The 16,542-nt window shown below is 44.3% G+C and overlaps 1 protein-coding gene across 2 annotated transcripts in view; it reads right to left on the reverse strand.

Annotated features, from left to right (window-relative positions):
• Tbc1d9 (TBC1 domain family member 9) overlaps positions 1-16,542 on the reverse strand; it is a 105,915-nt gene that overhangs the window by 34,622 nt on the left and 54,751 nt on the right. Inside the window, exons 1-5 of one of the 2 annotated variants that reach the window (XM_052729614.1) lie at positions 14,528-14,724; positions 14,152-14,270; positions 5,731-5,959; positions 5,057-5,318; positions 2,128-2,335 (exon numbers count right to left, since the gene is read on the reverse strand). In XM_052729614.1, the coding sequence (XP_052585574.1) occupies positions 2,128-2,335; positions 5,057-5,318; positions 5,731-5,959; positions 14,152-14,270; positions 14,528-14,585 (876 nt within the window). In that variant the 5' untranslated portion in view covers positions 14,586-14,724. Of the gene's footprint in view, positions 1-2,127; positions 2,336-5,056; positions 5,319-5,730; positions 5,960-14,151; positions 14,271-14,527; positions 14,725-16,542 lie in introns of those variants that run through there. The other variant, XM_052729613.1, reaches the window with a different exon arrangement.

Here is a 16,542-nt window from a genome sequence, read left to right on the forward strand (position 1 = left end):
CATACTGCCATGCTGAAATTTAAACACGGGTCCTGAGGATGCAAACTCAGGTCTTCACGGATGAGCATCGAGTACTTTACTGAGGCCACCTCCCAAGTCCAATGCTGATGGTTTTAACAGGGTGGTCATCAAGCCCAAACACAAACACACTAAAACTATTTTCTTTAGTATAGCAGGGAAAAATCTTAAGGCAAACATGAAGTGGTGTGCCCATCACAGCTCCGACTTTCTGTCTAAAGCAGCATTTCCTCTGCTCTGCAGTCTGAAGTCTGGGCAGAGTTGAGTTTCCTCTGCACATTGGATCACTATGCCTGTCCTGATCCCAAAGTGCATTTCCCTTGCCGCTCTGGGTAACTGCTATACCATGTCCAGGCAGAATCTGATGAAGGAAATCGTGCTAAGGGGTCAGCAAGATGGCTCATCAGGTAAAAGGCTTGCTGTCCAAGGCTGGAACCAACGTCAAGTTAGAAGAGAATCACCAACACAACATTGTCCTCAGACCTCCATCCTTGTGCCATCACACACACATCACATATGCACACACACGCACATATCATACACACATCATACACACATACACTCACACACACCACACACACTACACACACTCTCACACACACATTCACACACACACATCACACACATACGCTCACACATACATCATATACACACACACACACACACCACATACACTCACACACACTCACACACACATATCATACACACACACACACATACACACACACACACACACACACACACACACACACACACACACACATGAAAAATTTGAAAATTATGCTTAGAATTAAGTGAAAAACTTATCAACCAAGGTGAATTTGCAGGAAAAATTATGAAGCCCGTTAACTACTAAATGTAAATGTAATTGATCTCCCCACCTCTGAATCACCCCCAGTAAATTATCCTGGCCTCAAAATATGTTATAATACCAATGAGCTAAACCTGTGACAAACTGAAGTGAATTCGTCAACTGTTTGATAGTTTGTGGGTTTTTTTTCTTTTTCTTTTTTTTTTTTTTTTTGATTGATCAATTCAGCTTCGGGGAATTCGTAATTATAACTTAAGGAAATTTATACATGTGACAGGGAAAAAACAGCAAGAGTGAAAGGGTACAGATAAATAGGTGAACACATTATGTGTGTACATTTAATGGAGTAATATGTAGTCATTAAAAATTGACTTGGGGAACTGATTTAAGGTATACTCACTGTTAGATGAAATAAAACTAAAAACTCCCCTACATTTATGTCTAAATTATATGACATATACATAGTAATGCACAGGAAAAGCTGGAGCTGGGAGGGAATTTTGTCTTCTCATTATCTGTACTTCTGCAAATGAGCTATGACAGTAATGCATTACTCTTAAAATATAGGGAAAGAGGGAAAATTTGATTGTTCAGGTAACACTTTAAAAACAGAGAGAAGAGTAGTGGAGTGAAACCTGAAATTTACCACGAGGCTCTTAACACAGTGAGTCCAAAAGCTCTGCTCACCTTTAACTTCTGACTGGAAAACACAGGGCTCCCAACCCTGCACTGCCCATCACAGGCATCATCAGTAATCACTGATGGCAAAAACACCTGAACGATGTCTTGTTAAAAAAAGAACAAGAAGGGGAAGGAGGAGGAGGAGGAGGAGGAGGAGGAGGAGGAGGAGGAGGAGGAGGAGGAGGAGGAAAAAAGCCCGGGAGCAATGGTGTGCTGTGGATAAGAGCACTCAATGTGTACTGGACTGGAGTTTGAATGCCGCCGAACCCACAGCTCAGCATGGCTGCATCTGTCCAGCCTGAGCACTGGGGGTGGAGACAAGTGCATCACTGACCATCAGCCAGCTTAGCTAGACCAGTGAGCTTCTGGCTCAGTAAGAAGTCTGCTCAAAGCAGAGATGATGGAGGAAGGCCACCAACAACTTCTGGCCTCCACCTGCGGGCGTGGGTGCACACACTGGCACACTCTTCTGCATGCAACACACACACACACACACACACACACACACACACACACACACACACACACAGAGTAAATAAAGAAAATAAATCCCTGGTTCACACAGAAAAGCATTCTAAATGGACGTCCTAAAATATGGATTTCCACTCAACACTTACTTCTCGGAGTGGAATTATGAGGCTGCAGAGGTTTTCCTCCTTGCTGGTAAAGCAGATGTAATTTGTGGAGACAAACATCTGGCCCAAGATGTGCATTTTGTTAAATGGAGTCCAGAGGGTGCAGTCAGTGTGACCATCGAGCTTTTCATCTTTGGGCAGCCGGAAAAGGGCACGGTACCGCTCACTCTTCGCCCTGGCATCCAGATCCCTACAAAACAACAACTACAGTTCAGGTCACCAAGAAAGACGCTCTAACGCTTTTCACCTGTGGCCACGTAGGTCCCCAGCCCTTGCCTCTCAGTCTTGCCAGACCCATTCCTCCCATCCTTAGCTGTATACTGCTGGGACTCCAACCTCGGGACCTCAAAGTACAGCATCATTTTACTATATCAAGCCATTTTACAATTAATATCTGTAAATGTTAAAAAATCTTGGGCAAAGTAGGACTGAGAAAGGAAGTTCACTCTCTTTCTAAATAACTCAGGAATTCTTAAAGAGGTCTTTAAACTTTTATCCAAAGTCTTTTTCTTTTAGTTTTTTGACACAGGGTTTCTCTGGGTAGCCCTGAAAGACCTAATGACATCCCGAACAGCAAAGTGAGTCTGCTGGGTGTCACTCTCCACCCTAAACTACAGGACAGTGTGAAGAGACCAGTGAGGGGGACAATTATAGAGACAAAGGTTCCAGATCTCACCTGAGGCCTCAGCTGACCCCAGTACTGCCCTGCTGATACCCTTTCTCCTGTGCAGAACTCTCCCCTCAGGACTCCAGCCCACCATGCTTCACAGAAGGTCTAGTCTGCCATTTGGCTTGGCTTCCCGCACAAACAGAGAGGGTGAATGCAGAAGAATCCTCCACCCCCGCTGCTCTCTGTAAAATCACCTGCGTCCTCATCAGCTCTGGAGCTGCACACACCAGCATCCTTTTCACTCCTACAAAGACCTCATTTGAAGACTGTTTTTTTTAAGCTTTATTCTTAGGCTTCATTAGGGTATCTACCCTCACCAACAAAGTATTCCCATCGGAGTCTTGCATCCAGCCTGTTTTGGTGCCTAGTCACTTTCCCCTGAATGGCAACACCCACTCCTGGAGGGAGGAGGGAGACTCCTAGACTTCCCAGGCCACACAACATTCACCAGGCCCCTCTGAGGGCTTTAGGAACAGTTAACACTGCTGGGAGAAGGCACTCTCCATCAGGCTGAACGGCCTGTACCACAGTGGTGGTGATGCAATGTCTCCAGGAGTGAATGAATGCCCACGCTGGGGTGGGTTTCTCAGTGGCAAACTCGGGCTCACTGGTTCACTAAGTTAGATTTAGGTGAATCATTTCTCTGGTCTGTTATAGGGTGTCATATCTGGGATGAATAGTCATTTGTTCCTGTCTCTGTAGAAAAAGTCACGTAGCATCAAATATTTCCCAAACTTAAAAAATTCCATCCCGCCGGGCGGTGGTGGCGCACGCCTTTAATCCCAGCACTCGGGAGGCAGAGCCAGGCGGATCTCTGTGAGTTCGAGGCCAGCCTGGTCTACAGAGCGAGTTCCAGGAAAGGCGCAAAGCTACACAGAGAAACCCTGTCTTGAAAAACCAAAAAAAAAAAAAAAAAAAAAAAAAATTCCATCCCTTCTTTGTCAATTGCCTTTGACTTTTACCAGCTTTATCATTCATTAAGGTAATTAATAAATCTGTTGTTCACTAGGATGTCAAACTCCACACAGAACCCCAAAGACATCTTAACCACTTCCTCTCAGGCTCCCACTGCCATTTTCGTACAACTCCTTCCACCCTCAGGTCCCTTACAGGAATGACCCCCGTCCCGATGTCCTGCAGACAACTCCATGCAATATGATCCCTTCCACCCTCAGGTCCCTTACAGGAATGACCCCCATCTCAATGTCCTACAGACAACTCCATGCAACATAATCAAAACTGGCCTTTCATATGCCCTGAACACTTTCTTCCTCAACTCATTTTAAGGGACTCTAGTCGGCCCTAGCATGGCAAGCCTGGCTCTGGCAGGCCTTGCCCTTCTCCCCGTTCCCTCTGTCTTGCTAAAAAACCCAATAGATTGCATTCCTAAAGCTAGCCACTAATGTCTGTTCCCTTCTTTGGACACTTTCTTATGCCAGACTCACTCCTGAGGCTGACTACCAAGGTCCAGCTATCCAAGTATTGAAGTCCAGCAATCAGAAACCCCCTTTGCTCACCTAATGAACATGTCCAATTAAAACTAAACACCTCATTCTCACACACATCCCCCTTTACCTTTATAAACAGCCTTTTTCCTATGTGCCACATCTGCCTCCTCTCTATCCAGAGGCAGTCCTTTGTTCCAACCCCTATGCTAACCCCTGCACCAGACAAATCCCCCTGCCCCCTCTCCCTGGTTCCCTTCCCCTTCTCCCTCCTCCTCTATTTCCTGTCTTTGTCTCTTATTCTCTGCCCTGTGTCCCTCTGGGACAAATAAGTCTCCTCTGTGCTGAGAACTTGGTCTTGGGGGTCCTGAGCTGATACTTTCCTTTCAGCTTCCACACCCAACCTTCCAGGCTTCCCTGCAGCTTCTCATCCCATGCCCTGACCTCTGACCTACAGCTCCTGGTGTTTCTTGGGCTTCCTCCACGTGTCCATCCTTCCACACAAAATATGCCCCTTTCTGTCACCCATGAGCCCGGCTTAGGGTGGCTCCACCGAGAGGTCATGTGAGGCCATTGTGGGCCCACTGCATTCTGTACTTAAGGCTGGCAGAGACCCCACCACGTGGTGGAGGAACCCCTCATTCCTGCCTCTCTCACCAACAGCAGTGGCTCAGGCAGTCTTTCCCCATTGTGCTATGCTCAGGAAAGCGCTCATAAGCTGGGGTCGGTCAGAACTCAGTGTCTGCACAAATGGAAAGGCTTTCCATTCCTGAGTTCCACGGTTTCTCTCACCCACCGTTTCAGAGCAGACACTTTTTTGGGAGATTTCTTCTTGAGTTTCGGCAGGGACCGGTCTTGCTCAAATCCTTCGTTGTCCAGGAGCTGCCTCATGGCTATGTTGGCAAGCTGCTCCATCAGCTTGAACGTCTCGTTGATGTTGAGGAACACGGAGAAGAAGTGCTCGCTGGATCGTGTGCTCACTTTGAGCACATCTGGCAGAAGCAGCGTGGCGTTCTTCTCCAGTTGAGTGATGTCCACCCACCGGATCACCAGCTTGGCTGAGCACAGGCAACAAGGTCGGGTCAACACTTACTTTAGTGTCTTTCCAGACGGGGTAACCTCACAGCCTTGCTCCCAACCTGCCCAGCTCTTTTGAGCTCCTGACCCTATCTTTATTGCCTCATTTGTTTGTTATAATTTGTATTGCATAAACTCTGGGATCGGAATTATTAAAGACCGAAATCATGTCTACTAAATCAAATACACCTTTAGTGAACCCCTAGTACTCAATGGATAATTTGTTTGCAATTTTGAATTGAAAATAATTGAATTCACTCATTAAATGGTCAGGAAAAGATCTCGACTCAAGTCTACAGACATGCTTTTGATATTCTGACTTGGTTTATGAGTTAGGGAAAGCCTCAGTGAACTTGCCAAAGGCTCCCACGGAAATCCTGAGCACTCACTCACCTTCCCTGCCCATCAGGAAGGAGGAAAAGCACAGGTGGTTAATGCTGAGGTACATCCAGCCCTGCCGGGGGACCTTCCCTTTCCAGTAGCTGCAAGAGTAATAGTTGACAAGTTTCTCCTCTTCGGGCATCCCAAACAGTCTGTGGAACTTCACGATGGCCTCTTTGAACTTCTCTGTGTCGTCATCTTCTTTCACATCATTGATTTTGTTATATTCTGCAATGATGCCCTGATGGGGAGAGAGCATACAGATGGAATTATGACTGCAGCTGAGCATATTGGAATGAAACACTTCCTGAGACCAGATTTGTTTTAATGATTAATTCTCTTCCAAGGCAACCCACCAAATTCTAAGCTTCTGGTTAGTTCTAGGCTGTCCTGGAACTCACTATGTAGTCTACCCTGGCCTCGGGATTCACTGTGATCTTCCTGTTTCAGCTTCTCAAGAGCCTTCATGCTTAGCCAATTAACAGGTAGCATTTGTGCACTGAAAGATTGTCCAAGGATTTTATTACATGTCCATTGGTGTTGATTAGTTTCTTATGCTTCCTAGAAATGAAGCTGCTTTATCTCAAAATAAGAAAACATAAGCACCTTGCTTAATTATTACTAAGCACATTATGACAGTGTTATCATAAAGGTCAGCTTCTGCCTGTCTCAAAAAAAAATCACCATAGAAGGCCAAGGAGGGGAAGGACTGACTGTACTTCACTAACAGACATTCAATCAGAGACCTCACAACTTGGGAGTCATCTGAGCTGAAAACAAGTGTATACAAGAAGGGAATTCAATTAGACACAATTTGACAGCTGGACAGGAGATAAAATGTTTGTATAGCAAGTGACTGGTCTAATCTAAACCTCCCACTGAATCATTCTGGCAGCCCGAGAAGCCATTTAGTTGCTAGCCAATTCCTCTGTAACTCCCTGAAGACAGTTTTTGTGCATCTCTTTAGAGAAGAAAGCTACTGTTGGCTGGAGAGATGGCTCAGTGGCTAAAGGCGCTTGCTGCCAAGTCTGATGACCCGGGTTCAATCCCCAGGACCCACATGGTGGAAGGAGAGAACCGACTCCTGCAAGTAGTCCTTTTAACGTCCACGCGGGGACTCTGGCACACACGCCAACATACGTGTGTGCGAGCATGCATCACATACACACAAAAATAAATGTTCTTTAAAAGAGAAGGCTCCCTCAAATTCCAGGATTGACTTCGGAATCATCAAATTGGCCCTACTTCATCTCCATTTCTCTGATCCCATTCTCACTGGAAAGCCTGAGCTTCAGAGCACAGCAGCTGTGGATTCAGGGCCCAGAGTGTCACCTGTGTCTGTGTGAACTTGTGAAAACTCTGGCATTTTCCTAGATACTGACTCAGTCCTCTGGCATCCCTGGGATAAAACCTTACAACAGGCTCATGATATGTACAATTCCTGGCCCCCGGGCTTTCTACTGGGCTCTCATTCGTCCAGGATAGCTTTAATATTCCCCCACAAACATCCTCTTAAAACAAGGAGGGAGGACTAGCTCCCTGGATCAGTTAGTAAGGTGGTCACTGTGCAAGTGTGAGGACCTGAATCCGATTGCCCAGCACCCACACGGAAATCAGCTGTGGAGACCCACTCCTCTGACGCAGAGATGGGAAGAGCCCGGGTACTTTGGGGTCACCCTGTCTAGCTGAATGAGAGACTTCTAGATTCTATGACAGACATTGTCTCAAGGTGGGAAACAATTGAGGAGAATCCCAAACATTGCCCTCTGGCCTCTACACATGTGTGCATTCATGTACATGCACCTATTTCACAAACATGCACACACACACACACACACACACACACACACACACACACACACACGCACTCCCCCCAAAAAGCTGATTTTGGAAGCTGGAGCAATGGCTCAGCAGTTAAGAGCATTTATTTTGTAGGGGACTGGGATTCACTTCCCAGCATTCCCACGGTGGTTCACAACGGTCCATAACTCAAGTTTCAGGGGATCCAGCTTCCCCTCTGGCCTCCACAGGCACTGGGCACATATGTGATGCACAGGACATATGTGCATATGCAAAAGAAATAAAACTAATCAAAACCAACAATTTTGACCACATAATTCTTACTATCAGTAACCTAAGTAGTTCACCACTTCTGTTACACCAAAAATACTAAGTGCTCATGTTCATTTTGAATCAAATCAACACTGTAACTTTTTCCTTCATTATACAGTATCTGAATAGCTCCGCAGGTGCCCTCTGGGTCTACAGTATCATTTATAACTTTCTCACCTTCTCGTCTCTGGTGCTGTCACTCAGAGTCCCTGAACTGCCTCAGTCACACCAACCCTGACAGCCGGGTTTCTTAATTCCCACCTCCCTGTGAACCTTCTAGCTCTGAGTCTCTCCCCTCGCACAGCACTGGTGATTCTCTGCGTCACAGATTGAAACTATTCCCTTGTGGCCTGCAGTGGTGGCAAGGAGGAACAGTGGCAGAAGAGAGGCCTCCATCTTCCAAAAATCCTCCTCACCATTCATGGGACTGAAATCTTGGACACACAGCTAAGAGCAAACAGTGGCATCCCTTCGTGAACACAACCCCACCCCTCAGCTTCCGTCTATTCTACCTCAGGGCCACCCCTAGACCCTCAGCACAAGCCAGAGTTACCATAGTGGCTTCCTGTCGAGATGCTCTCCCCACTTAGGTTTTGTCCAGCCATGTTCTGAAACAGAGACCCGCCAACAACATTCCTACTGAAGCCTATGCTGAATTCACGGCGTAAGATCGCCCCCTGACCATTCCCATCCGTCAACTAAGCAACACATAATTCCATCTAAGCGTTCTCAATTCTATACGCTTTCAGCTTATGTTGAATTCTGTTTATATTTTCCTCAACCATTAAATATGAGTTCCAACACTAACAACAGTGTCTTGAACATTTACCATACCTAACATCTAAAAGGTATCCAGTGCATTATTCTTAGAAGAAAATATGCTGTGCTCCCAAATGAGAATAGATCTTAAGAAGTCATATTTTGGTTTTTATTGTATGATGTCAATTATGGATTGTGGAATCTACATTGTTTCATAGTGAGCCATGTTTAGGAAGCTAAGTTTTCGGTTGTGGACTCTGTCTTTCATCACCCAGGGTAGCAGTATGGCTGGCATGAGAAATAGCAACGCTCTTCCCTGGGAGAGCATCTAAGATAAGACTGTTTTCCTCTAACTAGTTCTGCTACAAAACCTCTGAGAGAACAGAGATGTTGAGGTCTGTGGAGGCCAAGGAGTTGGACCCAGGTTATTCTAGGCACGAGCAGGCTTCAGTAGAGATACATGAGGAATGTCAGACAACCAGAGGTGGTGTGAGGGCATTAGAGTGCTGGGTGGGAAGAGTTTAGAAGGATCTTGATGAGTTTGAGGTCATCCTGGGCTACAGAGTAACTTCTAGGTCAACCTGGGCTACAGAGTGAGACTGTTTCCAACCAAAAAAAAAGGAAAGAAAGAAAGAAAGAATAAATGAATGAAAGAGAAAGCACATACACACAATTAAGAGGAGAATCCAGTAATAGGAAGCAGCATCTGCGTTTCCTAGGCAACCCCAGCAACCTAGAATCAGCCTGGAAACCTCAAGTGGGCTTATATTTATTGTTCTGGACCACTATGGCAGATCTCTTACCAAAGTCAGAATAGGAAGGACATTAAAATGAAGTGATACACAGCAGACCACAGGTAAGGCCCTGTATTTTTTTTATATAAAACACTACGCTAAATACCAACTCTAGAATGTTCATTAAACTTAAAAAGTGTTTTTAAGCATGAGTAGATTTATGAAAGTATGAAACTAAGAAATGATAGCTTGAGACGCTCTGGGGCCTAATGTACATTCGTCAATAGCCCCCGCTTCCACTTTTCCCACCTTTAGGAAAAGAGTCTGGAATGTACAAGCCTTCCTTGGCTTTTCTGGGAAGGTTGAGCCAGGAGGCCAGGTCGACGGAACACAGGAATGGAACGTTTCTTTCCTCCAAGTTCTATAGGCTCTACTTATTCCCCAATAAACCACTCTGGTCCTAGGTAACAGCCCCTAATAACGTCAGAAATTCAACATATCTAACACAGTGGATGCCTAATGCTAATTTACATATGCAAAGGTGTCCTCAAAAAGTAAAATTAACTTGGTAAGCCAGAAACTGTCCGCTGTGGTGTATGCTTTAATTGTAGCATTTGAGAAGCAGAGAAAGAGAGTTCTGTGAGTTCAAGACAAGCCTAGTCTACCCAATAAGTTCCAGATACACCAGGACTACATAGTAAGACAAAACAAAACAAAACAAAACAAAACAAACAAACAAAAAACCCAACCAACCAAACAAATGAAAACCCAAAAACTTGGCAAACACAAAAAAAATTTAGCTTCATAATTGTGGGCAGAAAATTAAAACATGGAGACATTAAACTTCAAAGTCATTTCAACAACAGGCTGGAGACATGGCTCAGGTTAAGAGCAAGTACTGCTCTTCCAGAGGACCCAAGTTCGGTTCCCAGCACACACATCAGGTGGCTCACAACCGTCTGTAACTCCAGCTCTGCAGAGACCTGCACTATTGTGCACATACCGTACACAGACACAAGCACATACACCCAGTTAAAATAATAAAATAAGCCTTTAAAATTCTGAGTGTGAAAGCAAGCACACAGGATTCTGATATAACAACATATACTTAAGGTCCATTAAAATATTTTGGTTCATTAAAATGTTTTAATAACTCTATCCTAATGTTTTAATCTCTATCCTAAAGGAGATTGGAGAAATGTAATTTATGGCAAAAATTACGTGGGCTAAAGTGGTAACTCTATTTTTATTTGTGCCTGCCTACCACTTGCTAATTTAGAAGCAAAGGTAATTTCTAGAAAGACAAGAAAGTAAAGTCAATTATGGAGAGTTATATTCTTTTATTAAAACAACCATAATTAGCCAGGTGGTAGAGGCACACGTCTTTAATCCCAGAGCTTGGGAGGCAGAGACAGGCAGATCTCTGTGAGTTCAAGGCCAGCCTGGTCTACAGAGTGAGTTCCAGGACAGCCAGGGACCAAACCAAAACAAAACAAAAAAACCAAAAAATTAAAAAAAAACCCCAACAACTATAATTACATAAATGTAGTAGATACTAGTCAAGGCTACATAGGAGAACAGAATACTACCATCACGTTCAACATGCTGAAACATCTAGAAATAAGTATACAAACTGTTATGCATGGCACTTGATTTCCTGTTGTCTATATAGTTAATTATTGCATTAATAATTTACAAAAGTTAATTAGATATTATAACAAAACAGCCTGCTAGTTCCCTTAATTATTGGACAATCTGTAAAATAGCAATCTATTCATTTGCACATGAATGACATTCTTTCACACATTATTGCATTAATGTGGATTCCCTCCTCATAAATGGTTTCAGGGGAAATAAACCTGACATATTTAATGTAGTGAGAAGAAAAACTATTTGACATAATTTGTCCTCCCATCGGACGGAAGATTTTGTTTCCTCCTCTACATCTTTCTTATTTTATACAGAGATGGCAGTATGAGAGGCCAGACTGTGAGGTGGCCCCTGGTTACCTATGTCGTCACATGTCTGTGTCTTCTCCACTCCAGTTCGTTGTCCTCTTTCCTCCAACCCATCATACATGAAACAATTAGTAGCTCTCCTGATCTCTATATTCACACACATGAATTATTCATAGAGTCTCAGTTTCACCACAGAGCTCTCCATTACTACACACACACACACACACACACACACACACACACACACACACACACACTCTCAAAAGTTGTCTGGTCCTTCCCAATGTGCCCATTCATTCTGAGGGAAGGCTGGGCATGAGAATCATGCTGGGGTTACTGTATGAGCTTTTTCTACAGTTCACTTTCAGAGTTGGATATGGCCCATTTCAAGTTCAGCTCCCTACTTCAAACACATCAGATCCTAAACAGTAATGAACTTCTATTTGTTATTAACTTTCCTGTTTCAATTATTATGTGCTCGTGGGAAAGTTTAGTCATGTAGAAAGAGGAAAGAGAGCACTGGCTTTTCTATGGGATTTTAGAGCAGCATTCCACCAGACTACTTAGAATTCCCCTTATTTGGGCTCTAAAAAGGTTTTTTAATCATGTCTAAAAACCCAGTCGCTACAGAAAGAATTGATCATTTTGAGCAACCCCAAACACACGAAAGTCACCTGACAACTTTGTGTGGCAAAAACTGTCATGAGTCAAGTCTGACGACAGATGAGAAACAGCTGCAGCACATGCATGTCACCAGCAAAAGGCAACGGCCTTTCTATGTAAACAACTTCTCGAAATCGAAGAAGAGGAGGCCGGGGGGAAGACAGCACAGCCCATACAGTGCTTGCCCTGCAGGAGCAAGGGGCTAGATTCAACCCCTGGGACCCAGTAAAACAAAGCTGGGCATGGTGCAGCATCCTAGTACTGCGGAGACACAGACAGACAGGTGGGTCTCGAGGGCTGGCAGCCATCCAGATTAGTGACCTTGCAAGTCCCAGGCCAGAGAGATTCTGTCTTTAACAAACAAAAGAAGAGGAACTTGAGGAACGACACCCCCGATTGTCCTCTGGTCTACACACACACACACACACACACACACACACACACACACACACACGAAACATTCAAGAAAAATAAGACCCCCAAATCCTATGAAAGACAAACAGAGGATACATGCAGCAGTGTCTAAAGAGATACAGAACGTGGCCCTTCAACATAGGAAATGCTACCCAAGTTCTCACACAAACACAAGTTGGGCACTAGCGAAGCAGTCTCCCTGGCCATAAGGCTGGCAGAAGCTGGAAAACTGGAGAATCTACACTATTGGAGAAGCTGCTCCCACACATGCCAGTGGGAATCTACAGCGGGACAGCACCCTGGAGGGGAGCTGAGAATAGTTAGCAGAGCAGCACACACATTGACCCTTCAGTCTGGTAATTCTACTGTAGTAGCTCAGCCTGCAGGTACAGCCTCGATCACATGCAAGCACAGATGCATGCGGTTCTAAATGTAGCAGAATTCATAGTTGAAAAATGTTGGATGGCACCTAAATATCAGAGCACAGGGAGTGACTGAACTAATTACAACACACACACACCCAACACAGGACTTCAGAAAGAACAAGGGGACAAAGGAAGTCTATGATTCTGGACTGGATTGTGAAATGAAAAAAGACATGGACTTTTCAAAATGATAATACTGAAGAAAAGTCTTCAGTTAAGTTTGTATTAGTCTGTCAGTATCAATTTCATATTTTAATAAAACCATCATTTGCAAACTTCCACACTGAAGAACTATTCAGATTTTTAAAAACCATTAATGGAACTACACCAACAGGGACATTTTGACCAAAAAAATGGGGTATCTGTGGTTTAAAATATTTTTCTATAGAAATATCATTATTTGTAAACATAAAAGTGTGAATGCTACAGTGAAAAAATGAATAGCTTTGAACGGGTTCATGACGCCAGTGAGTGGCAGATGAGTGTCGTGTGCCTCGGGACACAGCAGATTGAGGAGGACACAAGACGCTAACATAGCACTCCATCCCAGGAAGGCACAACTTGAATTCAATCACAGAGAGACATCTGACAGAACCTCCAACGAAACATCCTTTTATAAAAACCAGAAGTGCACAATTTACCAACATTAATGTCATAAGACATAAGGGGGGCTGTGGAAATGCTCCAGACTGAAGGAGATTGAAGAGGTGGAAACCAACTCAGTTCCCTCACAGGCTGAACAACACAGCACCGAGGGCACAATCAATCCCGTTTAGATAAGACTGTATGGGACTGGGGAGATGGCTCAGCGGTTAAGAGCACTGGCTGCTCTTCCAGAAGACCGGGTTTGGTTCTCAACACCTCATGGAAGCTCCCAAGCATCTGTAAATCCAGTTCCAGAGGCTCCGATGCCCTTTTCTGACCTTGGAGGGCACCAGGCACATACATGGTACACATATACACGTGTATGCAAAACACTAAAACACATAAATAAATGTAAATTTTTTAAAAATTAGAATATATGCTAAATATTTAAGGGCTGTAATAATGATGCATTTATATACATTGTTAAATAATGTTTAGGTCTTTTTTTCATCAAATATCACTAATGGAAACTGGAGGACGTGTTAGATAGCCTTAAGAATCCTAAGTAAGTGGGGTAGAATGTTATGAGGTAAGTCTGATTGAATTGCACACAGTCGGGTTATATACAGTCCTTATTTTTGCAATATTTCTGTAAATTTTAGCTTTTTCCAATTAAAAGGCTTTGGTATGTTTAAAATATTTGTTTTATTCTTTGCGAATTTTATACGTGCATGCTACATATTTCAGTAACATTCAGCCAAAATAAAATGAAAAGGCTACTACCTGTATTTTTCCCCTTACGAACGTGGTGATGTCATTCTCATTCTCGAAGATGGAGAGTGTCTGCAATAGATTCTGCTCCAGCCATTCCCAGTGTTCAGTAACCTCCTTCCTGGAGCCACCTGCATGGAAGCAGAGGGGCCAGTGACAGACGTCAAGTTTCACGCCAAAGACATGTTAAGAACCAAGCTTACTCCTCCAGCATTTGACGGCGGCGGGAGACTGCTTCCCAGCCCCAGAGTTCTGACTTCAACCCCCCAGAGAAAAGACACACAAGACAACGGCTAGAAGGGCAACCACGAGCAAGTACTGCGTTCTAGATTATTCGAACGAGGTCATTCCAGAAACAGACTGGTTCAGTTGATGTAGCCACACATACTGGAAAGGCGCATGAACTGGTATGTAGCTCTTTTCTTCTCCCTTCCAGAATGTGTCATTTCTAGGGTGCCATAGATCTTGTCAGGATGTGAGCTTTCTGTGGTTAAGCTGCAACACTAGGTGAGCAATGGTGTGCCCGTGGAGATAGTATAGAACCATCTCATAATGGGGAAAAAAATGAGCCTTGTTCAATTATGAATGGGATATGACAGTAGCCCATCGCTCGAGGACAGCAGTCACCCTCCCTGGTGCCGCTCGCTGCCTTGAAACACAGAGATGAGCTCATCCCTGCAGCTTCCAACCAAGCCACTGCATTTCTGCCAGTTGCTAAGAAACACATAGCCTCACTTGGAAACCTACAAATTAAACCATCCTAGCCTTGTAATATATGTAACTACCCTGCCAGGCATAACAGGATGAGAGTCAGGATGAAGTTAGACAATGCTAGAATAAATTCCCTTTATCATGATCCTATGGGGAAAAAGGCTTTAGAGATAAATTATCTGCAGTTACACATCTTGATTGCATGCGCTTCCTATCTCCACACTGAGGAGTGAGCTCTGGTGTCATTGGTTCTTTGGATGTTGCCTAAGATTCCCAAGTTATCTTCTAATTGAGATCTCAAGAATGCCCATTTTCTTCATTCTTTGTCACTAGAAATTCAGAATTCCCAGCAAAGGAAGAAAGGTGAGATGTGGGTGTTATCTGCAAATATACTCAGATCTCTGGACTGTGAACTGAAGTATCTTTAAGACTGACAGGAGTGCTCCAGGGACCTCCGGACCACTCTTGGAGGGAAGACAAAAAGAAAAAGGAAACCCAAGCTCTTTCCCTTTAGGACTAGACACTGATAATTGATACTTCTGTTAGACTAGCGTGGGTGCTCAGCTAACATGTGCAAGGTGAGCCTCAGTTCAATCCCAAGGACTGCAATAAAAAGATAACACTGTAAAAATGATGCTCTCATAAAGGGTAATGAAAAGGTTTCTCAGCAGAGCAGTCGTGTGAGGCCCTAAAGAAGAGATCTTCTGCATCGTAGGCGCTTTCCATGGCTCTGGGCCAGGGGCAGGCACATGTGAGAGTAATATGATGCCAGTATCACACAGTGTGGCAATACCTGGAACTCAAGTGAACCTGGCCCCTCCCTCCATCTGGCCACCATGAGTTAGGTGGCTATCTTTAGATAGCTTTTAATATCCATCTCAAATTCTCTACAGGAGAAATGAACACACCAACAATGGCATCTCCTCCCTGTCAGACTAGCCCTGTGGACACCACGAGGGACAATGTCTCTCGACACAGCTTAGAAAGTGGGGAATTCTTTCAAATGCAGAATGAAATTGTTATTTGGAGTATTTAAGAAACTAGTCAATTTGAGGAGTTTGACACAGAATTTTTGACCCTTTATAGTAAAAAATTCAAATAATAATTGGAATTTAAAAAAAAATCAAAATAAAACTCTGGGCCTCTCATACTCTGTTTACCTCTTCAAACTGTATGAATTTCTCTTTATTGAGAACCCTTCTTTGTCGAGGTCACTGACCCCATGAGCTGTGAGATGCTCCTGATCTCAAGGGCACCTTGCAGAGTGAGTGCCAACCAGGTACCCGCCACCCCGCAGTTCCATCTGTGCTTGTTGGCATGACCAGATGCACTGAGCCTTAGAAAAGAGGTACTCGGAGCGATGCACAGGACTGCAGAGCCTCTGCATTTCCGCTCTGCATATCTGCTCTGCATTTCCGCTCTGCATATCTGCTCTGCATTTCCGCTCTGCATATCTGCTCTGCACGGCAACCAGTCTCTGCTTTTGCCTCTTATGTGCTTCGTCTTGCTCTCTCACGGCTGTGCCGGGAGCTGGGTGTGGCTTGGCAATGGAGATCTGCTTCTTGAATCACACTACGACCTGTGTGTGTGTGTGTGTGTGTGTGGTGTGTGTATGGTGTGTATGTGTGTATGTGTATGTGTGTATGTGTGTGTGGTGTGTGTGTGTGTGTGTGTGTGTGTGTGTGTGTGTGT

This window comes from Peromyscus californicus, unplaced genomic scaffold (genome assembly GCF_007827085.1).
Source record: "Peromyscus californicus insignis strain IS unplaced genomic scaffold, ASM782708v3 Scaffold_8__1_contigs__length_139910024, whole genome shotgun sequence".
NCBI lineage: Eukaryota > Metazoa > Chordata > Mammalia > Rodentia > Cricetidae > Peromyscus > Peromyscus californicus.